This window comes from Lutra lutra, chromosome 2 (assembly GCF_902655055.1).
Source record: "Lutra lutra chromosome 2, mLutLut1.2, whole genome shotgun sequence".
NCBI classification, from domain to species: domain Eukaryota; kingdom Metazoa; phylum Chordata; class Mammalia; order Carnivora; family Mustelidae; genus Lutra; species Lutra lutra.
Genome location: NC_062279.1, coordinates 60,731,564 through 60,757,875, shown reverse-complemented (window position 1 = coordinate 60,757,875; position 26,312 = coordinate 60,731,564). Strand labels below are relative to the sequence as shown.

Genomic DNA, 26,312 nt, shown 5'->3' with positions numbered 1-26,312 from the left:
CCTATTTCATTACTGGTGGAGATGCAAGCTGGTGCCACCACTGTGAAAAAAGCAGTATGGAGTTTCCTCCAAAAATTAAAAAATAGAAATACCATATGACCCAGTAATTCCACTACTGAATATTTACCCGGAGAGGGTGAAAACACTAATTTGAAAATATATATGCATCCTTATGTTTACTGAAGCATTATTAACAGTAGCCAAGATAAGGAAACAGCCCAAGTGTCCATCCATAGATGAAGGGATAAGGAAGATGTGGTATGTATGTACAATGGAATGTTACTCAGCCATAAAAAAGAATGAAAGCTTGCCATTTGCAACAATGTGGATGTATCTACGGGGTATTATGCTAAGTGAAATAAGTCAGTCAGAGAAAAACAATTACCATATGATTTCACTCATACATGAAATTTAGGAAACAAGGAAAAAAAGAGAGAAACAAGAAAAACCAGGTTTGTTTATATTTTAAAATAGTTAACTTTGGAGTTCATTGTTATGATGCAACTCTATTTAATTGGACCTGTCACTGTGGCAAAACTGTGACCAACAGCCCTAAGTAGACACAATCCCTACTCCAGAGGAATTCTCACTTCTGGAATATCTCACAGAAATAATACTGTGGGCTAAAGAAATTAAAACAACCTAGCAGAGTGCATAAATGTTGACTGTGACCATGAAATGGTGGGCCAGATAGAAGGGATCTTATCGTGCAGTGGTGAGGATGGCCTGGGGTCAAACCATGCAGAGGTCAGCTATCCTACCTGCTGACCCTGAGTGAAGTTCCCCAAGAGGTTTCTGTCCTCTTCATTTTTGGGTCCATAATTCTCATCTTACAGTATTTCTCTAGAGATCAAATAAGAAGATGTATGCAAAATTGCCTCACCCCAAGCCTGACATATCGTAATTGCCTAGTAAATGAGAACTCTAAGTCATGCTGGGTACTGAGAGAAGGGCCATTAGGCCACATTCACTGCCTCTGGCTATTTTTATCAGAAAAAGAATATAACATCACCAAAGCCAGTTGAAAGTAGAAAGGGAAAGTGTCTCTTGTAGGTGGGTTTAGGCAGGCTACTCCAGATTTTTTTTTTCCCTAAAGATTTTATTTATTTATTTGACAGACGGAGACCACAAGTAGGCAGAGAGGCGGGGTGTGGGGGGAGCATGCTCCCTGCTGAGCAGAGAGCCCGACGTGGGGCTCAATTCCAGGACCCTGAGACCATGACCCAAGCCGAAGGCCGAGGTGCAACCCACTAGCCACCCAGGTGCCCCAGGCTACTCCAGATTTTTTAAAAAGGCTTAGAAAATACCTTGAGAAGCAGCAGGATCATTATCTAATAGAAACACGGAGAAAATGCTCTGGGATAAGGCAAAGCCACAGATTTTAAAAACAGAGACCTGGGAAGGAAAATTAGGCTGAGGGCTGGGAACTAATTATTGGGCTTCTGTGTTCAATGAAACAATCTAATTTTCAAAGTCACTTCAATATGAAGCCAATTGATAACTGGAAGGCATTAAAATGTCAAACATAGACACGCAGCGCTACATGCCCTGAATCCTAGAAATAAAGGCTAACATGGGGGGCCATTGTAAGTGTTTTCATGCATTACATAATTTCACCCAAAGAGATAGGTATTATAACCTTCATTTGCCTAAGAAATTACTAAAGCACAGAGCATTTAAGGAACTTGTCCAAGGCCATAACTAGTGAGAAAGATTCCTGTGACTGAAACCCCACCTGTTTCGCTCCTGAGCTTGTACACTAACCATATTACCACCTGCCATGAAGAAAGAGAGCACAAGCCCCAATTAATCTTTAAACATAACCTCTAAAGAATGACCCAATATAACCAAGTCCCTGACAACATGATAATATATGGTGCGATATGTTATTTGTAATAACTAAATTCAAGAAAACGGTAAGGCTGTGGTAGTCTTAGTACTTCGAGACATAAAATGGTGTTGGTGACTGCAGAGAAAGAAATGTCATCAGGTTAATACTAGTAGTGCCTTAAGGTGCATTGAGGCAACAATGCTAGAAACCTCTGCAGATAGGGAATCCAGTCCAACTGTTGACAAAAGCTCAGATGAGACACAATAAGGATTTGGATTCAGATGGTGGCTGTGGTATAAACCTGAAAATTGATACCTGACATGATGTCTCTTGGGTTTGGACTGAAACTCATGTGGGGTGATGGCTTATTCGGTCTTCTTTCTTCTCCCCATTTTTTCATATATTTTTAAATGCACTGCTTTTTGTAGATGTCAATAAGTGGTTCTTTCAGTACTTTCTCATACCCTTTCCTTCATTTAAGAAGATGGTTTGCTAATGTCTGATCCATGAATACCTGTTGGGTAGTTGAAAGTAGATAGTGGAATTACTGATGTTAAAATTGACCCATCACCTCAGAAGTTTTACTAGTTAACTGTTTAAAATTGAACAGTAGCTCCCCAAACACAGTTAATAAAAAGAAACCCACTAAACAATGTAATTCTAATATGGAACTTTAAAGATAGACTCTATGTATTCTGACTTTATTTTGAAATTTTGTGTTTTTAGGAGCAAAGGAACAAATGGCCCACCCTTTCTCTGAACCAGGTATGTTAGTACTCAACATAGAATAACAATAATTGCATCTTAAATGACACATTGCTAGTTCCAAATGCCGAAGAAAATAAGAAACGTCAATTTTTATCTTTTTAATTTATTTAAAGATTTTATTTGCTTGAGAAAGACAGAGAGTGGGGAGGAGCAGAGGGGAAGGGAGAGGAAGAATGAAAGGATCCCAAGCAGACTCCATGTTAACCATGGAGCCCAATGTGGGGTTCCATCTGACCATTCTGAGATCATGACCTGAACTGGAACCAAGAGTCAGAGGCCTAACTGACTGAGCCACCCAGGCACCCCAAGAAGCATCATTTTTTTTTTTAAATTTTTTAAAGATTTTTAAAATTTATTTGACAGAGAGACATGGTGAGAAAGGGAATATAAGCAGGGGGAGTGGGAGAGGGAGAAACAGGCTTCCCGCTGAGCAGGCAGCCCAATATGGGGCTCAATCCCAGGACCCTGGGATCATGACCAGAGCTGAAGGCAGATGCTTAACGACTGAGCCTCTCCCGGGTGCCCCAAAAAGCATCAGTTTTTAAAACAGAAGAGGGTGTATTATTAACTTTCATGATACAAAACTGTAAAGGCAAGCAAAATATGCTCTTTTTAAAATTAAAATCTGCATTTCTTATTTTCCTAAATATTTTGGAACTAGCAGTACATAATTTAGAGTTTTTTAGCTTTCTAACCAAGCATGGGTACTTGAGAAAAGTCTCGTAGGAGCTTATAAAACCATTGAACATCCTTGTTTCCTACTTGTAAAGAAAGCAAGTAGCTTAAAATCATCTGATTACTTGGCACATCTCAGGAATAAATATAGACCATTTATATCTCAATCCTGATTCATTCGGGACCCTATGCCGCCACTTTGGAGTTACCCTCCCAGCCCTCTCTGACTGGAGGACTGTCATCCCCACTTCTTAGGTGCTGCTGTGGATCTGGCATTAGTTGATTTATGTGCTCATTTACTATTCGGCCTTTCCAAGCCTCCCTTCGCACTTGGCCTGCATCCATTCTTCATACAAGAAAAATGGATTGTAGAACCGAATCACCAGCTCATGAGTTAAAGCTACATGGACAGGAAGGCTGGGCAACACCTGTGGCAAAAAAAAAAAAAAAAACTACATTTACTTTTTAAAAAATCAATAATAAATCTTTCAGATATAAATGAGCCCTTTTACTTGTATGTCTAACCTTCAGTTCTATTTACTTCATTTGAAAACAGAAGTACTCATGAATAGGCAAGACTACCTATAACTTAAATTTTGTTTCATTCTCAACATGCAAAAGATTTGAGAAATATTTTTAGTATACTTCCAGTATAGTGTATTTTGTATATTACATTAGAACTATACTAATTAGTATACATATTTTATATACTGGGGTATATTATATTGAGATTATTTCCTCCAAAACTGCTGATTCAATGATCTCCCCAATACCCTTTTGTACACCAAGACATTATTTTCTCTCATAACTTTGAAACTATGAGTTTGTGGTTTTTTCCATATCACCACAGAATGTCCACATGGCTTTTCTCCATAATTATGCCTGTGAGGTCCTGTCCAGAACAATGGGAGTGAGTTGGAACTCTGGAGACTTGTCGTCATTAGATGTGTGACCTTGGACAAAGATGTTAGTACTCGAAGTTCCAGTCTCCCACATGGTTACTGTGAAAAACCTAATTTTTGAAAATATATAATATACATAAAAGTATATTAATGTATTTTCCATAAAATGGTAAAGTGATATTACCCTGATTTTACCTGTTGTATTTTTAAGTTGATATGTTTATCTCATACTTTTATAATTTTCTGTTCTCTTTTTCTCCCACAGTGATAATAGGGATTATTTATGCAGTGATGTTTGGTATCATTACAGTTATCCTCGCAATTGCCTTCTGTATTGGCCAACTGACAAAGGTGAGAATGCAGTTTTTAATTTTGCTGTAAGTGCTGGTGTGAGCATCTCTATTCCTTTGAGTTCAGATAAACTCAAAGAGAAACTAAATTGCATAAAACTCCATCTTTTTCAACCAGACACGTAAAAGTCATGGTTATTCTAGTGGATTTTTTTTTTTTTGCATTTGCCCTATAAAGGAACCCAAAATATAAAACTCTTCCCCATTTTCTAGTGAAAAATTTTCCAAAGTTTTTGCCTCACTTGATTTAGTATACTTTGATGGATATAGATAAAACAGGCAAATTTCCAATTATATATGTACTTTAACTTGTGTTTGCAAAATATTTAAAATAACATGATATATTTACATATGTTTAAAACTTTTGCTCTTTTTCAGTCTCATATTTCCTGGTACATATTCATCAAACCCCACCCACATGTTTTCCAACATGAGTGATTTTTTTCATCACTAAAGCTAATTTTAAATCCATGTGACACAGCATTTCAAAGCACATAACCTTTACTCTAACTTTCTACCTAACATGTTTAAGACAAAATTTTGTGTGTGTGTTTCTGATGCCATAATTAGAACTGTAATCCTAGATCGTTAGGTATCTGGTCACCAAAGAACGATACGGTTGAGTTATTTCATCCTCTCTTCTTGATCTCTCTTTGTGTTCTCCCCCCCTTGCCACTATGTATATTCTTTTAAAAAGGCTTATTTAGAGGGGCAACAACTTTGCAATGACAGGGATATAACAACAACTTCTATTAGGTGACGTCTATAATGGTCCAAACCTATGATGGATTATCATTGCTACATGTAAATGTATCTTTTCTAAAGAATACTTCTTAGTAAAAGTCATTGAGAGTGCTTGCTGTGATATGAGGGATGTAGTAAAGCTTGAATGTAAGATAAATCCTCTGGTCTGCTATATAAATACTGGGGGGAAATCATCTCCTTGTGTTTGGGTGTATATGGCAAAATGAGTTGTCTTGTCTCTTGGCTGATGATCTAAAATCAGAAAAGTCATTAAAATACTTAGTTGGTAAAATTCAGAGAAAATATTCCATTTGTATATAGAAAAATTGGATCATAATCAGTATCCTAAGAGACCTTACCTCTTTTTAAAAAACTTTCCATTTTAACTTTTCATTACAGCAGGGAAATATGAAAGTCAATGTTTGGGGGTAATAATTCATCTATGAAATACCAAAAACTATTTGAAAGACAAATACAAGTTGAAATCAGTTTGCAAGTATCTATGAAATTGTGAATTTTTCCAAAAGTAACCTCTACAAAACACATTTTAATCAAGAGAAAACAAACGTTAACCAAAAACAAAAAGATTTTGAACTTGAGGCATTTTTCTTTATATGGTCTTAAGTTTTGAAAATTGTGGCATTAATATTTGTCTGATTTTTCTTCATAGAAGCGTTCATTTCCTGTCCAACATTCGTCCCCAGAAAATGCAGACTTTGAAGTTCTATAGAAACAAGAATCTAGGTTGGTGCTGATATTCTTAATACCATTTGCCTTTTGGGGAGGGAAATAAATTAGTTACTTCTTTCTGAGTTGGGAGGTTTATGCCCAATTCGTATTCATTTACATTCTATTTCATCAGTGTTACCTCTGGAAGATGTTTTTTATGGGAACATTTGTCTTCAGCATAGTGAAATTATCCCTTAGGCACAAAGTTTCTTTTTTATTCTAAAAAAACCTAAAACAAATGCTGTAAGTAAAAGCAAAAGTTAAGTTCTTTTGTATACTTCCTATTTTCCAAACTGCAAGGGTGTGTGTATAGGAGACCCTACAGTGGATATAGTTTAATAGCCCCTGATCTACAGCCAGACCTGGATTTGAATCCATACTCCAACACTTAACTAGCTGTGTAACCGTGAGCAAGCTCCTACTATGGAGATAATGATAGTTAATGTGGAGATCACTTAATATGGACATAATGATAATGTTTCATGAGGATTAAGTGAGCTACAACAAGTAAGCATTTAGAACAGTTCTTGGCCATAATGAGTGCTCATGCCTGTTAGCTCTAATAAGTGATGCAGGCTCCACACCCAAATGACCTTCTCTGCACAAATGGCCAGTTCCTTGGCCCCCCGTTTTTACTTCCACCTGCAGGTGCTAAGTAGATACACAACACCTGGAAAACTGCAGGTCAGGGGGCGCCTGGGTGGCTCAGTGGGTTAAAGCCTCTGCCTTCGGCTCAGGTCATGATCCCAGGGTCCTGGGATCGAGCCCCGCATCGGGCTCTCTGCTCTGCAGGGAGCCTGCTTCCTCCTCTCTCTCTCTCTGCCTGCCTCTCTGCCTACTTGTGATCTCTCTCTGTCAAATAAATAAATAAAATCTTTAAAAAAAAAAAACTGCAGGTCAGTTTTGTTCACACAGAGCAGTATTAGCCTACACAGTGGTTTTTAAAAAGAATATTCATTTCCAACTTAAAAAAATAGGAGGTTTTTAGGTTAAAAAAATTAGTCCTCTTTTACAGAAAAAAATAAAATTAGTCCTCTCTTACAGAAAAAAAAAACAAACCTCTAACCGTGTTGGAACCTCTGTACCAGCATGAGAGCAATTCCTAAGAGCTAATTAGTGGTTGCTGCCTCAGCTGTTGGTTTAAATACCAACCCGATTCCATTTATTTCATTCATTATGGCCTCTTGTACATTCTTGACAATGAGTATATAGTTCCTATTAGATGTCACCTGAAGCATAAATCCAAGTGATGTCTATCTTGGGGGATGTCCACCAAGAATGAATCTCTCTCTGTGAGGCTCATGCAAAAAGGACCTAACTCCCCCTACAAAACTGACTAGGGTTTTTCCATAATTATAAAAAATCATGACAGGGGCACTTGGGTGGCTCAATCAGTTGAGCATCTGACTCTTGGTTTCAGCTCAGGTTATGATCTCAGGGTCCTGAGAGCCAGCCCTGCCTGAGCTCTGAGCTCAGCGGGGAGTCTGCTTAACATTCTCACTTTCCCTCACCCTCTGCTGTCCCCGTGCTCTCTCTCTCTCAAATAAATAAATAAAATCTTTTAAAAAATCACGATAGGATTGAAGAACTATAAATTTTTGGATTCTAGTTTTAACCTGGGACTAAGCACCTGTCTTCAAAGGACTTGCTGGGTTTCCTAGAGTTTGGAGTGGCAAAAGAAACTTTTAAAGATTCACTCCAGCTGCATAATCTATTATAGCAGGACTTGCCTCATCAAATTATCTTGTGGATTGTCCTTTAAGCTTAACCATGATTGTTACATAATTCCTTAGTCTCAGGAAGGTCATGCTTTGTAGAGTAAATGGCATATACAAAGTTCTCAGCAAAAAGGATTAGTAAAACCCGATCTGCTGATACTTAACAAAGTTTGAAGTCGGGTGCCAGAACCACTTCATGCACAAGGATACTTTGTTTTAGGACTTGCAGGTAGAACTAATATCTGTAATTTTTATCTACATAATGCATTATTTCAAAAAAAATGTTCTGATGCTGTTTCTAAACGGAGTGCTTACCACCCAAAGCCATGAACATTACCCAAGGCAAGACAAGGCATTTCCGGGCAGAAGGACAACATGGCAAATGGCATGGGAGAAGACAGAATATGCTTCAGGGAATTATGTGCATTTCTACATTAGTAAGATGAATGCTTTGGTTCCCAGTTCATGCCTCAAATATATGGAAAAGAGAGGGGAAAGTCAGATGAACCAGATTTCAGGCTTCTTTCATTTCCCCATATTGGTGCAAATGAAGTTATTAAATGTGTCTCAGAAAATTAGTGAAATGGGTTATAAAATCTGATCCCATCTCACAGGAAAGAAATACATAAGAGTATCTAAAAATACTCTAGTCCTGTTCTTGTAGCATACTGCTGTAAAGAAACGTATAAGTCAAAGACAATAAGAGACAAAGGGACCGTGCCCTATAAATGAGAACTGGAAATGTTAGGGGGTAAAGTATTAATTACTTTAACCCCCTGAATTTGCATGTAGTTTATGCCTGATAGGAAGTAAGAATAGTTGGATCTGAGTTAGCTGTCCTTGGTGGCGCCTGTAGGTGACTCCAATAGCTCATTTCTCACAGGAGAATGCTTGGGATACACAGCTCCTCTGATACCCCAAAGGAAGAAAACTGTGGAAAACACTGTTTTCACAAGAGCAAAAGCTCTTCTCACCCCTTTAATGCACTCTGCAGGAGTACACAAATTCAACTTTATAGCCAAGAAAGGTTGAGCGTTAGGTTTGATGAAAGAGACCAACCCTGCTCCCTTTCCCCATACGTTAGTATCAGAGAGGAATTTAGATGTGAGGTGCTGTACAGACTTCTCCTTGCTGATGTCCGAGGAACAAAGTTATTCCCAAGAGAGATTATACATGAGGGAGATTGCCTTAGGTTCAGAGACATATATATATATATATAATTTAACTCACTTATCAGTTGCTGCCTTCCCACTATACTCAGCCCTATACAAGTTTGGTGTTAGCGTCTCATCTCTGTAGAAATTAGGAGCAGAGTAATTATGTTTGTGCCTTATCTAAGGCTTTTAGAATAGATTTTCTAAGAATCCTTTCTCTACATGTTTTTCTCTTATAGTGCTAATCTGAAAGAAAATTCCTTTCATTCCCTAATAGTTATATTCAAGGTCAACTCTGAGAATGTAGAATTCCAAAGTGTATTTTATGCATTAATTTCCTGTTGTGCTTAAATAGAACTGTGACTCATACTATTGCTTTTTCCCCTTTCTATAATCCTTCCACAGAAAAGTAATTCATGAGAATCTGATCCCTAAGCCAAATTTTGGAAGAAGTCAAAGACACAGGACTTCAGTCAAATGAAAAACGAACGTGTGAATTACATACTCCAATATATTATATACCTTCCTACGCAGTACAACTTCAAGATGAAAATTTCATCATAAGGAGTCCAGGGACTCAATGATGGAAAATGTCTCTACTCATTAACATTACAAAATGAAGAGCAATTATTTCCTTTTATGCGTGCTTTTGTGTGTTAGCGTTATTTTTATAATTAATTGATTTAGAATTCTGATCCCCAAACTCCAGTTGACTTTGTAGTTCTTTATGCCTTACTCTATTTTATTACAGTTCAGTGATTGTGCTGTCAAATGAAAGGCTTGTAACGTCCAGATGATATCTAAGTTCTCATCCCAGAATTCTGAGACTTGTCATTGTTTTAAATATATTAAGGGAACCTGAAATCCTAATATTTCTTTCCACTGCAAGATAGGGTATTACACTGATGATAATGATATTTTAGTTACACTGATAAGGCTTGTGTTTGGAGATCCCTTACGTACACACATGCGTAAACACATATATTACAGATAACATAGATATAGATGTATAAAATGACATTCACGTTCATCCTCTAATGCATAAATCGACATAAAAATGTTTTCCTGCTTTAAAAGGTGAGATGTTACACGTGTGTGAATGACCTATTTCAAGGAATTTGTCTGACTGTCGAGTGTGAACCCTTTTTTTGTTCCACTGGCAGAGTTATTTATATAAGAGGTCATGGTGTCCTGACAAAGAAAAGAATTAATGACATTTCCTTGCAAACTTAATAACTCTCTAAATGCAGTATAATGAAACTGAGTATCTCTATAAATGCAATAAGAAGGGCAAACTTGACAAGCAGGTGAATATGTTAATAAGTTGTCCTGTATTCTCAATTGAATTCTTTAATCCATCCAGTCCTATTTTCTCTTTAGGATAGTTTCGAAAATTAGCCTAAATAATCCAAAAGAAATTTCTAGACATTAGACGATTGCTTTGTAACCATAGAGCTATCACTCATTCATAACAAAACTTAAAAAGCAATATAAAAACAGAGAGGTACCCTCCTGTGATCGTCTACTTCCAAATGACTAAAAATCCATGTGGCTTTTTATTGTGTGATAATTAAGTAAACAATATTATGTACATATTTGGGCTCAGCAAGTTCAATTTTTTTAAATAAATTAAAAAGTCTAAATCTTAACCTACTTGTTTGTTCTGAGAGGGTTCTTGTGTTAAATTAAAAATAAGGGTGGATTTCTGTTGTTACATATTTTTAAAAGTAGTTTTACAGTACTATTGGGTTAATTTAATCTACTGAATTACTCAAGCACCAAGGCAATTTTAAATGTACTTTTTTCAATAAAAATAAAATGTTGAACCAAGAACAGGAGTCTAGGCTTGTCTCTAAAGTAATTTACAAGTCAATGACAATAGACTAGAGTGGCTGTCCCTTCTTCTCAACAAGAGCAAAAGAACTCAGAGAATAATTAAAGTATGAATTACTTTAACATCCTGGAACTCTTCCAGTTAATTTCTCTGTACTTCTATCTGTGGACTTTTCACTTTTGGACTTAATGTTTGTAGGAGGACATTTCCTTTACGGTCTTTATAGTTTAAAAATTCCATTAGCCTAAGACTATCGTGAAGAAATCTTACCGTGGAGGCATGAATGGTTCATGTTGAATTTCTTAAAATTGAGACCCGAATCAGGGGTGGCAATGAAGCTGATAAGAAAATTTGGTCCTTCAGTCCATATGTTTGCTTGTGTAGGTGTGAGCAGAGGGTCTCCACAAGGAGAAATGAATGGAGAAAGATGAGAAATTTGTGAAGAAGAACATGAGGAAGCCACGGAATGACAAGGTGGAAGGGCTATTTCAGTAAACTCATATGCAGCAATAGATCAACAGCCTTCTGGTTTATTCTCAGTATTTGTCTTATCAAATGCAGCACATTTCTCATAAGAAATTCCTAAGAGCCAAATGTCATCCAAACAAAAAGCAATACATAATTCTACCCAGTATCATGCACAAGCCTGTCACAGCGTCAGTGGGTATCTATGTAATGAGTATCTCGTGCTCTCAGCTCTGTTCAGCGGGTGTATGTGCGCCGGCAGCTTACCGATAACCCACTTGCAGTTTCTAGATGGAAACATGTAGTCTGAATCCTCAAGGCATTTGTGCATCTTGTTTTGTTGTTGCTGTTATTGTTGTTAATTTTTTTATTGTGTTGTTAATCACAAAACAGTACATCGTTAGTTCTTGATGTAGTTTGATGTAGTTTTCCATGACTCATTGTTTGCATATAACACTCGCTGCTCCATGCAATCCGTGCCCTCCATGAGACCCAGCACCAGGCTCCCCCCCGCCTCACCTCCTCCTTTCTAAAACCCTCAGTCTGTTTCCCGGAGTTCATAGTCTTCTGCTGCATTTACTATGATCTGAATTCTATCCCCTACTTAACTGTGAGTCCTTGGGTGCCCGGACTTTAATTCATTTTTGTGATTCCTGTGAGGCTTCACAAAACCTGCTCTTATTTCAGGACACTTTTCTTAATATTTAAAATGACATTATTCATAGTGCTACAAAGGCTTCATCTGGCATGGTATGGAAAGAGAATCGATTTTGGATCCAGAGTTCGAACCCTTACTTATTTATTCATGCAACTTCAGTTTCCTTATCTGCAATGTGAAGATAAGACTAACTGCCTTGCAGAAATGTCTTGACATTGGTGCAAAAATGAGGTATGGAGGGCATGCCCAGCACCCAGGAGGTGCTCAATAAATGGCAGCTCTGATTAACATCATCTGTGACAAACTCTTCCTTACTCGCTACCAGCAAGGCAGCATTGAGTTCTATAGCCAATGCACTTTAAATGCCCTGTGGAAATATTTAGCCTTTGAAGGCTGCTCCCACCTTTCTTTTTGCCATATCATTTTTTGTTGGACAAAACAGGAAAGTCAGTATTTCTTATCTTTTGTCGCTGGAATATGACAATATGTGTTTTTCACTGAGTAGATGTACGAAACGAAATCAGTTGCCTTTTTTAGATTTCAGTTGTCATTAGTAGCTTTAAAATGTTACTTGAGAGTAAATTGAAAAGGTAGGTTTGTTTTGAAGACAATAGGTTTAGAAATATAGGTTCTCTGTGATAAAGGAAGTAATTACTAATTTTCATCATTTTTAAAATGTCCAACACACTCACTCACTCAGTGTAGGTTTTGTAATTGGGGGGAAAAAAAGCCTTCCCTACTTGTACATCTGACTTGCTTTCTTTCTTTTCTTAGAGAATTAGTTGGAAAGCATATGAAGAGTCAGAGTGTTATGAAAAACATTCTTGCCATTTGTGCTTAACAGCTAATAATGGAACCGACCTACAATTTAAATATTGTGTAACTTCAAGTGTCAGTTACAGTGTATATAATTTACCAGAAAAAAATTGCCTCGAAGTAAGAAGTCACCATTTTTAGATATTAAACAACTATTAAACTGACAGAAGCATAGCCATTCTTTTTGGAATAACTGATTCTACTGACTTTTAATCCCAGAAAGTTTTGATCATGTTGACACATTCTCTTTGCAACTAATAAATCATTGAACACTGCAACAAAAACTTATGAGGTACTATATACCGGCTAACTGAACATTTTAAAAAGACACATTCTCTTCAAGAAGAGAATTCTCTTTTCTCAGTCTGGGTCTTTCTGGATTCATAAACCTTCCTAAACTGTCTCATCTCCTTAAGTGACCTTGTTGTGATTATAACAATGATTTGTTTCATTTTGCTACCTACATAAATGTGAACATTGGCAGTATATGTCTTAGACTTTTTTATATGTTTTAGATTTTAAGGTTTTAGCAGAAACAAGTTTGAATTTTTTTCTTTTTTATTACCATAGCACCATAGTACAATTATGCATTCAAGAAATATTTTGCCATTTAAATTTATTTTAAACACAGGCTTCATGGATAATGATATGTTAATATTTATTGAGCATTTACCATGTGCCAGACACTATTGTAAATGCTTAGTGTGATCTTCACAAAACCCTTGAGCTAGGTACAAGTTTATTCTTGCAAATGGGTAAAACAGTCTGATTACTCCTAACCACCACAACAAAAATACACATGCATAAATTAATAAGTTCAGAAAAAATGTGCAGTAATATTATACAATAGTTTCTTTTTGTTGTTGTTAAGAGGAAATAATTTAATATGAAATGGTACCAACGTTGCAGAATCCTGTTGAATATCTCGAAGCTAGAGCTCTCCGTTAAAACTGAACACCAGTGACATCTTGGTTTTACACCATTGTCCATATCTCCTGAAACACATTTGTGGGTGTGCTCGATATGTGCTGTGACTTGGCAAAAATTGTCCTTGAAAGTTGAAGGATATATGTTCAAATAAAGTGCAAAACAGAAAAATTCATCAAGAGAATAACTTGGGGGGCACCTGGGTGGCTCAGTGGGTTAAGCCTCTGCCTTCAGCTCAGGTCATGATCTCGGAGTCCTGGGATCGAGCCCCACATCAGGCTCTCTGTTCGGCAGGGAGCCTGCTTCCCCCACTCTCTCTCTGCCTGCCTCTCTGCCCACTTGTGGTCTTTCTCTCTCTGTCTCTGTCAAACAAATAAATAAAAAAAATAAAAAAATTTAAAAAAGAGAGAATAACTTGGTCTGTACACTTTAAAAGGAAAGTGAACCTATTTTCTTTAATATGCTGCAGACTTAAAAACTATTTTCTCATATTAAGGCATATATTAGTTTGATGCAATGTTAGGAGCAGGTATGTATATGATCTTCCATGAGCTCAATTTATTTTACATCATTTAAATCCTTGTTTGAAAGAATCGGGCTACTTCTTCCTCTTAGAAACCCAAGGAATAGCTGTGTTGGCCCAACAACAGAAGGCAGAAAATCATGCATCTGTTTCCCCCTCACACTAAGTCTGCTAGAAGATAGTGTTTATTCCCAGACATCTGATAGCCACCCCATTCAGCAGTGGTCGTGCTTCCCACAGGGGCTTATACAGAAAACCCAAAAGGAAAGCAAAAGAAGCTTTCATCTCTCTCACCAGGACCACTGGAGCAAAAAGTACAGGAGTTATGTTTATATTTCCTCTGACATATAACAGTTCTTTTTCACTTCTAAAGCTCTATGTAATGATATACAATCCTCTATGTAATGATAACCATGTCATTATTTTTTTAAAAATCTTTAATTATAATTTGCTTTGATCTCCTCACCTCAGGACTATTACAAAGCTTCCCATATATGGGAGTCCAAGTTCCCAGCAGTCTCCCCTTATTCTTGTTTAATACAGCTATATTGCATGACCTCTCGTATCATGTAGTTTACTCTCCTCTTACTTGCAGCGTGTACTGTGAGAGTCTCAAGGACAATACACAGGATCTTCACGTCATGGCTCCTCCCCTGTGCTCAGAACAGAGCCTACCACAATGACTCATTATTACATATACTTCTAGTAACTCTTCTTGAAATCAAAACTAGGATAGACCAAGAGGTGCCTGGGTGGTTTAGTTGGTTAAACATCTGATTCTTGATGTCAGCTCCGGTCATCTCAGGGTGATTAGATTGAGCCCTGTCTCTCTCTCCCTCTCAAAAGAAAAAAAAAAAAAAAGTTTGAAAAAAAAATCTAGGGTAGACCAAGAGTTCTTTTTTTTCCTTTTTTCTCAAGTATTCTGCAGACATACTTGGAAATGAGAATAATACTGTGTTTCCTGGTAGTTTGAAAAAGTTTCTTAAAGTGACAAACACCTGATTTTTGGATTTATAAGAATGGCTTTTTCCACAATTCCTCTACTAGGATTGGAAAATGGACTTGAATCCTAACTCTCCCGTCTGGTTGCTGACCACTTGGATAGCCCTCTTCCTGTGAGGATACTTCTCTCTATCCTCAGGACCTGATGTGGTTGTGATTCTAAACCTAATCAGGCTATCCACTGCCCTCCATCTGAGTCTGAGTATTGTCAATGCCTGAACTTCCTGCTACGTTATCTCACCCACTAGATTGTATGTGGTTTTAATTAGAGCAATTTAAGACCCAAAACATAGTGATGTTAATACATAGGAAGTTTATTTTTCTGTTCAGGTAATGGTACAAAAATATTGCAGGTCAGCGGGGAACAGAGATTATCCTTCACATAGCCATTCATGGATCTAAGCTGATGGCATCTTTGTCATCGTCAAAATCTGGTTTCCAAATTTCCTTCAAAATTACCATTCCAGAAGAGGGAACTAAGAAGCATACACGGAGGTTTAATCCATCCCTCCCATGAATTAAGAACTGAAAGGAAGGGATGGGGAACGGCCGCTTCTTGACTCATATTCTATTCTCTACTATTCAGTCACACCACCACACTTAACAGCAAGGGAGTCTGGGAAAAGTCAAGCCTTGTGCCCAGGAATAAAAGTAGAACGGATTTTAATGGACAGCTGGCAGTTTCTACCACAACTCATGCCTCTGGTCATGACATACTCATGTATGCCCTTTATTTTCACACACATATCATACTCTTCTCCCCTCTGTTAATGCATGCAGCTCAAAGCCCGGGACCTCCTGGTGATGTACAGTTTTCTCATCAGGTTGAAATGTAGTTTCTCCTCATCAGACAACCAACAAGCTAAGAAGTCAAGTTTTCTTCCCACAGCTAGATCCAATACACAGTGGTGGAGCGAGGACATCTGCAATAAAAATTAGTCATCCAGGGCGCCTGGGTGGCTCAGTGGGTTAAGCCTCTGCCTTCAGCTCAGGTCATGATCTCAGGGTCTTGGAATCGAGCCCCGCATCAGGCTCTCTGTTCGGCAGGGAGCCTGCTTCCTCCTCTCTCTCCCTCTGCCTACTTGTGATATCTATCAAATAAATAATTAAAATCTTTAAAAAAATTAGTCATCCAAAAAAGAAAAAAAAAAGATGAATGTGAAACACACATCAGTCATTGGTCTGTGGCACCAAGAGAATCTGACGGGCAAACACTGTGTAGCTCCTGCCCAGGATATGGAAGTGTCTGTTGTTCTCTATGGCAATACACTTTGCACTTGGCTTTGCACTTAGTAAGTTCTTCCTGGTCATTAAATTCTATGGCCACATTTGAAGTGAATGTTGAGCCCTGTTTATGAGCTATACAAATTTGGTAGCACATTTCCAATGGTGGTAGGGTTGATTTATAGAGAAATAGGAAAAACTTTTTCAAGCCAGGCTCATACTTACTGTGGCAACACAAATCCCTTAGGAAATAAAGTGACTTCTGGTCAATTTGCTTTCAGTCAGCTCCATTTGCCTGTAACTACATCCAAAGTTATTTTTGAGACAAAATTCTAAATCTTTTCATTTCTTTGTATACTTGCATTAATCCTTGCCTCTAACTTATGACAGCTTCTTTGAGCCATCTTAAATAATGGGTTATAATGAAAAGCAATACACTTGATGTGATCTCAGCCCCAGGGCTGAGTTCTTTGGTTAATGAGAAACATTGATATGTCTTTTTCCTCTAAGTCTTTTTCAGTCTTATCTGTCCCACTGTTTTAGGCCCAGAAGCATTTGCTTTCCCCAACACTTTAAGATTCTTAATTTCTTCTTGGATCAGTCAATTATTTCCTAAACTCATTTTTGTTATAATGTCATTAAAAGCTGTAACAATTAACAAACACTAAAACTTGGGCTCTTTCCAACCATCTCCTAAACTATAGACACAGAAGGCACATAGTAATCCCTTCCAAGTTACTGCAGACAGCGCTCACCAAATAACTTACATTAACATAGCCTGACTGGTCCACTTTCCTGAAGTAATATCTCATTCTTTGTCTCCTGACACCCAGATACTAAATCCAAGCCATGTATTTCAGGGTTTTGCTATGGTAGCATCCCTATTCCTGTATTAGACAGGCTAAATGCTATAACAAGTAAGACCAAAATTTTAGGATTCAGCACAATTAGAGTTCATAATTTTGCTCCTATAACTGTCCAGTGTGAATCTGAGAGGGGATGGGAAATGATTTCTGCTCCATACAGTCATTTAGGGTTCTAGGCTTAATAGTTCCTCTTGCTCTTCAAAGTCATCTTCCCAATCACCTAGCAGGGGGGAAGAATGGAGGGACATTCTCAAGAGGTTCTCTGGGCCAGACTGTCAACAGGGATAAATGGTAACCTTCCATCCCATGCCATTGGCCAGAGTTAGTTGCATGACCACAACTAAAGGTCGTGGAAACTAAGATTTGTTTTAGCCGCTATCTTCAGTAATATGTTACACAGGGGCAGTGATAGTTGACATCCTTCTTCCTCTTTATCTAAAGGGATTATGTCTGAACTTGTGTGCCCATTTAGAATAATGTTTCCTGTAAGTTTTTCACCTATAACCATCATAGTTTGAGAAAGCTCTTTCCCAATCACTGGGGGATTTTTTTTTTTTTTTCATCATTAGCAGTTGTTGAATCCTATCAAGTGCTTTTTCTTTCCTACAGCTATTTTACAAAAATTTGTAAATTTTAATCTTTCCTACTCCTGTAATTATCATTTGAGTACAACAGCACCTGATTCAAGCCCAGGTTTTCCCACTACAAAAGGATTTGGCAACTACTCATTAGAAGCTTCTGTGCAGCATGGAAGTGAAATTGTGCATAGAAATGACTGTAATGAAGGAGAAATCATGATGCACATCACCAGTGAAGTACCACAGGTGTTCCAGGAATTGAGATGAAGGAGAAAGATCCTGTTCAGCTGTAGGTTTCAAGAAAGACTGAAGGGGTTAGAGATGGGAAGTAGACTTCCAGAGTCAGAAAAGTACGAAGCCTAAAGTAGGAGTCAAGTTTGAGAGAGCAGGCTGGTGGTAGATCAAAGGTACACCTGGGGAACCCTAATGCAAGTCATACCTTTCTAAGTCAGGTCAAAATAGACCTTTCATTCAAGATAGCACAATGATCATGGGAGTATGTATTTTCTCCTTTCTAAGCCTCCTTCTAATTATAGTAAGTGGTAACAAACAAAATTTAAAGAACAGAAGAAAGAATAACAACAACAGATGAATATTTCAGTAAAGATCTGGAAAACTGAAAACAAAAGAGAGCAGTAACTGATGAATTAGAAAGGAAGAGGAAATGTGATTTGTGCAATAGAATTTCCCCCCCAAAACCCCAAATAAGTTCCCTAGAGAATAACAAGACTGCCTGTGTGAGTGTTTATTTCTAGGTCCTGAAATGAGTAGTGGGAAGAGGCTGGAACAAAGAATGGTTGCCAAATATCATTGTGGTTAAAAACACAGTTCTTACGGACAGGACACATAGGTTCAAATCCAAGCTCTACCATATACTAGTTGTGAGGTCTTGAATATACTACTTAACCTCTCTGTGCTTCATTACTCTTATTTGCAAAATAGGGTTGATAATCACAATAGTACTTTCTCAACACGTGGTAAGTGAGGAGTGAACGAGTTTATATACACAACATTTAGAATAGTACCCAGGGCAATCCTAGTGATCAATTAATGTCAGTATTGTGATTTTTATTATAATTTCATGAAAAAACATTTGTTACAGACATTTACATGTATTATATTGATGATTTGTTCTTCTCAGTCCATTTTTAAGATTTTAAACCCAGTAGGATAAATGTGAAGGAATGAAGGTATGAACAAAGCCAAGAGCAGAGAATGTGCAGAAGAGGGAGGGAGACTTCACCCTGCATTCTCACTGCATGGTGGTCCAGACACAAATGAAATAACACATGAGGGATGGCAAAGGAATGTCCCAGAAAAAAAATGAGATTTAGTCAAGTATCCCAAGTGCCTGGCTGCTGAAATGGCATTGTGATTAAAAATAAAGCGAAAGAGCAATTTTATTTTTCTGTGTCCTCCGTGAGGACAGGGACTGCGTTTATTTCAAATATTGTCTCTAAGGCAGGGTTTTTGAAAGGCTTCCATTGGTATGAAGTGATCTCAATTATAATTAACCTGCCTGGAATTTAGAGCTTTCCCTCAACAGTAAAGAGAGGGACAGGCATAGGGTAGGAACCCACAGAGAAAGACCTGACTTCCAAATGATCTCTGGAGAGTCCCTGTCATCTCAAGGACAGGGCAGATCTGAGTCCGAGATCTCTAAGGGGCTCCATGACACCCTCATGCCTATGACACAAAGTTAAACAGAAGAGTCTCATGTCACGTGTAGTCCTCCCCCTCCTCGTCCCTCACACCAGACATACTGTGACAGCCTCGCCCTGGGGTTGAGGGTAAGGGATGTCTGAGCTTTCATTTCTCCTATCCTAAAAGACAGGGTATGGCAAGGCCCTGGCCATGTGTCACGTGCCTTCCCTTGATGGACAACAAAAGACTGTCACAAAGCTGTGTTGCTCAGCATCAGCATTTGAATAAATGTGTATCATGAACTCCCAAAGTGACTGCTTTGAATGTCTAAGTTCTGGTATATTTTGGAAATCTCAGGACAAGACTTAACATTCACATTATGCTAACATCTGTTTGATTTAATGACAAGGAATGGGTTTTTTTTTTTTCATGTTTGAAAGATTACCAATGGGTCCTGTACTAAGAGCTCATTGTGTGTGTGTCTGTGTGTTTCTATATGCTTAGAGATTGTATTTATAGTGAATTTTAGGCTTTTTCCTTTTGTACATTTGCCTAACTTCCAAATTTTCTATAATAAGCCTGCATTATATCTTTAAAGAAAAAATAAAAATCATTGTTTTCTTTAATTTAAATTCAATTAGCCAACATATAAGTACATCATTAGTTTTTGATATAATGTTCAATAATTCATTAGTTGAGTATAACACCCAATGCTCATTACATCATGTATCCTCTTTAATGCCCATCACTTGGTTACCACATTCCCCTGCCCACCTCCCTTTCTGTAATCCCCAGCTTGTCTCCCTCTCTGATTTCTTCCCAGTTTTTTCTCCCTTCCCCTATTGTCCTCTGTGCTATTCCTTATGTTCCACATATGCGTGAAACCATATGATAATTGTCTTTCTTTGATTGGCTTGTTTGACTTAGCGTAATCCCCTCTGGTTACATTCATGTTGATACAAATGTGGGTATTGATCCTTTCTGATGGCTGAGGAATATTCCATCATACATATGAACCACATCTTCTTTATCCATTTATCTGTTGAAGGACATCTTGGTTCCTTCCACAGTTTTGCAAAGTTAAAAAAAAAAATCATGACCAGAGTTACTAAACCACATTTCCCAAGTGAACAGAATGCATTAGTCCACATGGAGTTTTACTTATGATAAAAACAGTCCTCCAGGAGGAGTCAAGATGGCGGAGAAGTAGCAGGCTGAGACTACTTCAGGTAGCAGGAGATCAGCTAGATAGCTTATCTAAAGATTGCAAACACCTACAAATCCAACGGGAGATCGAAGAGAAGAAGAACAGCAATTCTAGAAACAGAAAACCAACCACTTTCTGAAAGGTAGGACTGGAGGAAAAGTGAATCCAAAGTGACGGGAAGATAGACCACGGGGGGGAGGGGCCGGCTCCCGGCAAGCGGCGGAGCAACGGAACACAAAATCAGGACTTTTAAAAGTCTGTTCCGCTGAGGGACATCGCTCCAGAGGCTTAACCAGGGTGAAGCCCACTCGGGGTCAGCGTGGCCTCAGGTCCCGCAGGGTCACAGAAGGATCGGGGGTGTCTGAGTGTCACAGAGCTTGCAGGTATTAGAACGGGGAAGCCGGCTACAGAGACAGAGCCAAGGAGTGAGCTCACAGCTCGGGGTTACCTTGAACCGGTCGCAGGCTCGGTCAGCTCAGAGCGCGGCCAGAGGCCAGGGAGACGGGAGTAATTGGGTGCTGTTCTCTGAGGGCGCACTGAGGAGTGGGGCCCCGGACTCTTGGCTCCTCCGGGCTGGAGACTAGGAAGCCACCATCTTCATTCCTGTCCTCCGGAACTCTACGGAAAGCGCTCAGGGAACAAAAGCTCCTGAAAGCAAACCCAAGCGGATTACTCAGCCCGGCCCCCGGTAAGGGTGGTGCAACTCCGCCTGGGGCAAAGACGCTTGAGAATCACTACAACAGGACCCTCCCCTGGAAGATCAAAGAGAAACCCAGCCAGGACCAAGTTCACCTACCAAGGAGTGCAGTTTCAATACCAAGGAGAGCGGCGGAATTCCAGAGGAGAAGAAAGCAAAGCATGGAACTCATGGCTTTCTCCCCATGATTCTTTAGCCTTGCAGTTAATTTAATTTTTTTTTTCTTTTTCAATTTTTTTTCTCTTCTTCTGCTAAATTTTTTTAACTTTTACCGTTTTCTTTTTTAACGTTTTTTAAATAGTTTATCTAATATATATATATTTTTTCCTTTTTATATTTTTTATCGGCTTTCTTTTTTTAATAGTTTCTTTTTTTTTCTTTCTGAACCCCTTTTTATCCCCTTTCTCCCCCCTCACAATTTGGGATCTCTTCTGATTTGGCTAAAGCATATTTTCCTGGGGTTGTTGCCACCCTATTAGTATTTTACTTACTCCTTCATATACTCTTATCTGGACAAAATGACAAGGCGGAAAAATTCACAACAACAAAAAAAAAAGAACAAGAAGCAGTACCAAAGGCTAGGGACCTAATCAATACAGACATTGGTAATATGTCAGATATAGATTTCAGAATGTTGATTCTCAAGGTTCTAGCCGGGCTTGAAAAAGGCATGGAAGATATTAAAGCAACCCTCTTGGGAGATATAAAAGCCCTTTCTGGAGAAATAAAAGAACTAAAATCTAACCAAGTTGAAATCAAAAAAGCTATTAATGAGGTGCAATCAAAAATGGAGGCTCTCACTGCTAGGATAAATGAGGCAGAAGAAAGAATTAGCGATATAGAAGACCAAATGACAGAGAATAAAGAAGCTGAGCAAAAGAGGGAAAAACAGCTACTGGACCACGAGGGGAGAATTCGAGAGATAAGTGACACCATAAGACAAAACAACATTAGAATAATTGGGATTCCAGAAGAAGAAGAAAGAGAGAGGGGAGCAGAAGGTATATTGGAGAGAATTATTGGAGAGAATTGCCCCAATATGGCAAAGGGAACAAGCATCAAAATCCAGGAGGTTCAGAGAACCCCCCTCAAAATAAATAAGAATAGGTCCACACCCCGTCACCTAATAGTAAAATTTACAAGTGTTAGTGACAAAGAGAAAATCCTGAAAGCAGCCCGGGAAAAGAAGTCTGTAACATATAATGGTAAAAATATTCGATTGGCAGCAGACTTATCCACAGAGACCTGGCAGGCCAGAAAGAGCTGGCATGATATATTCAGAGTACTAAACGAGAAAAACATGCAGCCAAGAATACTATATCCAGCTAGGCTATCATTGAGAATAGAAGGAGAGATTAAAAGCTTCCAGGACAAACAAAAACTGAAAGAATTTGCAAATACCAAACCAGCTCTACAGGAAATATTGAAAGGGGTCCTCTAAGCAAAGAGAGAGCCTAAAAGTAGTAGATCAGAAAGGAACAGAGACAATATACAATAACAGTCACCTTACAGGCAATACAATGGCACTAAATTCATATCTCTCAATAGTTACCCTGAATGTTAATGGGCTAAATGCCCCAATCAAAAGACACAGGGTATCAGAATAGATAAAAAAACAAAACCCATCTATATGTTGCCTCTCCATAGATGCAGAAAAAGCATTTGACAACGTATAGCATCCCTTCCTGATCAAAACTCTTCAAAGTGTAGGGATAGAGGGCACATAACCTCAATATTATCAAAGCCATCTATGAAAAACCCACCGCAAATATCATTCTCAATGGAGAAAAACTGAAAGCTTTTCCGCTAAGGTCAGGAACACGGCAGGGATGTCCATTATCACCACTGCTATTCAACATAGTACTGGAAGTCTTAGCCTCAGCAATCAAAAAACAAAAAGAAATTAAAGGCATCCAAATTGGCAAAGAAGAAGTCAAACTATCACTCTTAGCAGATGATATGATACTATATGTGGAAAACCCAAAAGACTCCACTCCAAAACTGCTAGAACTTATACAGGAGTTCAGTAAAGTGTCAGGATATAAAATCGATGCACAGAAATCAGTTGTATTTCTCTACACCAACAACAAGACAGAAGAAAGAGAAATTAAGGAGTCAAGCCCATTTACAATTGCACCCAAAACCATAAGATACCTAGGAATAAACCTAACCAAAAAGACTAAGAATCTATACACAGAAAACTATAAAGTAGTCATGAAAGAAATGAGGAAGACACAAAGAAATGGAAAAATGTTCCATGCTCCTGGAATGGAAGAATAAATATTGTGAAAATGTCTATGCTACCTAAAGTAATCTACACATTTAATGCGATTCCTATCAAAGTACCATCCATTTTTTTCAAAGAAATGGAACAAATAATCCTAGAATTTATATGGAACCAGGAAAGACCTCGAATAGCCAAAGGAATATTGAAAAAGAAAGCCAAAGTTGGTGGCATCACAATTCCGGACTTCAAGCTCTATTACAAAGCTGTCATCATCAAGACAGCATGGTACTGGCACAAAAACAGACACATAGACCAATGGAACAGAATAGAGAGCCTAGAAATAGACCCTCAACTATATGGTCAGCTATCTTTGACAAAGCAGGAAAGAATGTCCAATGGAAAAAAGACAGCCTCTTCAATAAATGGTGTTGGGAAAATTGGACAGCCACATGCAGAAAAATGAAATTGGATCATTTCCTTACACCACACAAGAAAACAGACTCAAAATGGATGAAGGACCTCAATGTGAGAAAGGAATCCATCAAAATCCTTGAGGAGAACACGGGCAGCAACCTCTTGGACCTCAGCCGCAGCAACATCTTCCTAGGAACATCACCAAAGGCAAGGGAAGCAAGGGCAAAAATGAACTATTGGGATTTTATCAAGATCAAAAGCTTTTGCACAGCAAAGGAAACAGTTAACAAAACCAAAAGACAACTGACAGAATGGGAGAAGATATTTGCAAATGACATATCAGATAAAGGGCTAGTATCCAAAATCTATAAAGAACTTAGCAAACTCAACACCCAAAGAACAAATAATCCAATCAAGAAATGGGCAGAGGACATGAACAGACATTTCTGCAAAGAAGACATCCAGATGGCCAGCAGACACATGAAAAAGTGCTCCATATCACTCGGCATCAGGGAAATACAAATCAAAACCACAATGAGATACCACCTCACACCAGTCAGAATGGCTAAAATTAACAAGTCAGGAAATGACAGATGCTGGCGAGGATGCGGAGAAAGGGGAACCCTCCTACACTGATGGTGGAAATGCAAGCTGGTGCAACCACTCTGGAAAACAGCATGGAGGTTCCTCAAAATGTTGAAAATAGAACTACCCTATGACCCAGCAATTGCACTGCTGGGTATTTACCCTAAAGATACAAACGTAGTGGTCCAAAGGGGCATGTGCACCCCAGTGTTTATAGCAGCAATGTCTACAATAGCCAAACTATGGAAAGAACCTAGATGTCCATCAACAGATGAATGGATAAAGAAGATGTGGTATATATACACAACGGAATACTATACGGCCATCAAAAGAAATGAAATCTTGCCATTTGCGACAACGGGGATGGAACTAGAGGGTATCATGCTTAGCGAAATAAGTCAATCGGAGAAAGACAACTATCATATGATCTCCCTGATATGAGGGAGAGGAGATGCAACATGGGGGGTTAAGGGGGTAGGAGAAGAGTAAATGAAACAAGATGGGATTGGGAGGGAGACAAACCATAAGTGACTCTTAATCTCACAAAACAAACTGAGGGTTGATGGGGGGAGGGGCTTGGGTGGGGGGGTGGGGTTATGGACATTGGGGAGGGTATGTGCTATGGTGAGTGCTATGAAGTGTGTAATCCTGGCGATTCATAGACCTGTACCCCTGGGGATAAAAGTATATGTTTATAAAAAAATTAATTAATTAATTAATTTAAAAAAACCCAGTCCTCCAGACCTATGAGTTCCTAGATTGTGTTGCTTGCATGCCTAACACATCTAGTGACTGTTTGGCTGTGGCTTATAGAGAACTGTGACTCTTAGTTCAAATTAGAGATAAGAATTTCAGTCCTCCAGTGGGTATCCAAAAAGTTTTTCAGTATAGATGGGTTAGGGAATAGAATTTGGAGGAACAACAGGTGCTGAGTGGTTTCAATTTTTTTTTAGGTTGGCCTTGAAATTATTCACCCCTTAAAGTCAGTCTTAGAATTGATCTTAGGCTCAGGTCAGTCATTTCGCAATGAAGAACGTATAATTTCTCAAGCGTCCCTTTTTCCAAGTTTTGAGACTAGAGTTCAACCTGAGTTCACATTATCAGTTGATGAACATCAATCAGTGGAGCTTATTAAGTGGGATTGTTGTCTCAGTTTGGACCTCTTCCAGATGGTTTTACCAAATACCATCAGTGCATCATACATTAGGAGATCATGTTATTTCATTCTCTACTTACGTCACTCATAGGATGTCCTTGACCCTTCTCGTGGCTCTTCTCTCATGTGGGTAGTGTTATTTGTAATAAGAGGTGGGAAGATCTGAGAAAAGCTAATAAAGTAATTTTTAGACCATTTATCAACCGAAGTTGAGTAATTATTTCCAATATTGCCAACCATGTGAAAATAATTTCCATTCTCAGATGAAGGATAATATTAAATCACAAGCAATCAGTTTAATGTAAGTCTTACTTAGCCTAAATCAATTAAATTCTTTCTAAGCCTACTAAAGCCCAAAAGTGCTGAACATTTTAATTTTCTCAGATCAAAGTAACTCCATCCCTGATTATTCTGAAATGAAGAAAAGGGAGCACTGAAAAGTGACCAGCACCAATTATTCTTTTTTTTAAATTATTATGTTGTTAGTCACCATATAGTACATCGTTTAGATGTAGTGTTCCATGATTCATTGTTTACATATAACACCCAGTGCTCCATGCAATACATGCCCTTCTTAATACCTATCAGCAGCCTACCCCATCCCCTCCCCAAAACCCT

General features: G+C 38.4%; 1 protein-coding gene across 1 annotated transcript in view; it reads left to right on the top strand.

Moving 5' to 3' along the window:
• The window catches only part of LOC125094218 (glycophorin-A-like), a 36,108-nt gene extending 25,439 nt beyond the window's left edge, over window positions 1–10,669 (top strand). The window contains exons 4-7 of the mRNA XM_047719889.1: window positions 2,558–2,596; window positions 4,442–4,527; window positions 5,941–6,014; window positions 9,277–10,669. Coding sequence (XP_047575845.1) covers window positions 2,558–2,596; window positions 4,442–4,527; window positions 5,941–6,000 — 185 coding nt within the window. The 3' untranslated portion in view covers window positions 6,001–6,014; window positions 9,277–10,669. The remainder of the gene's footprint in view (window positions 1–2,557; window positions 2,597–4,441; window positions 4,528–5,940; window positions 6,015–9,276) is intronic.
• The last annotated feature ends 15,643 nt before the right edge of the window (window positions 10,670–26,312 follow it).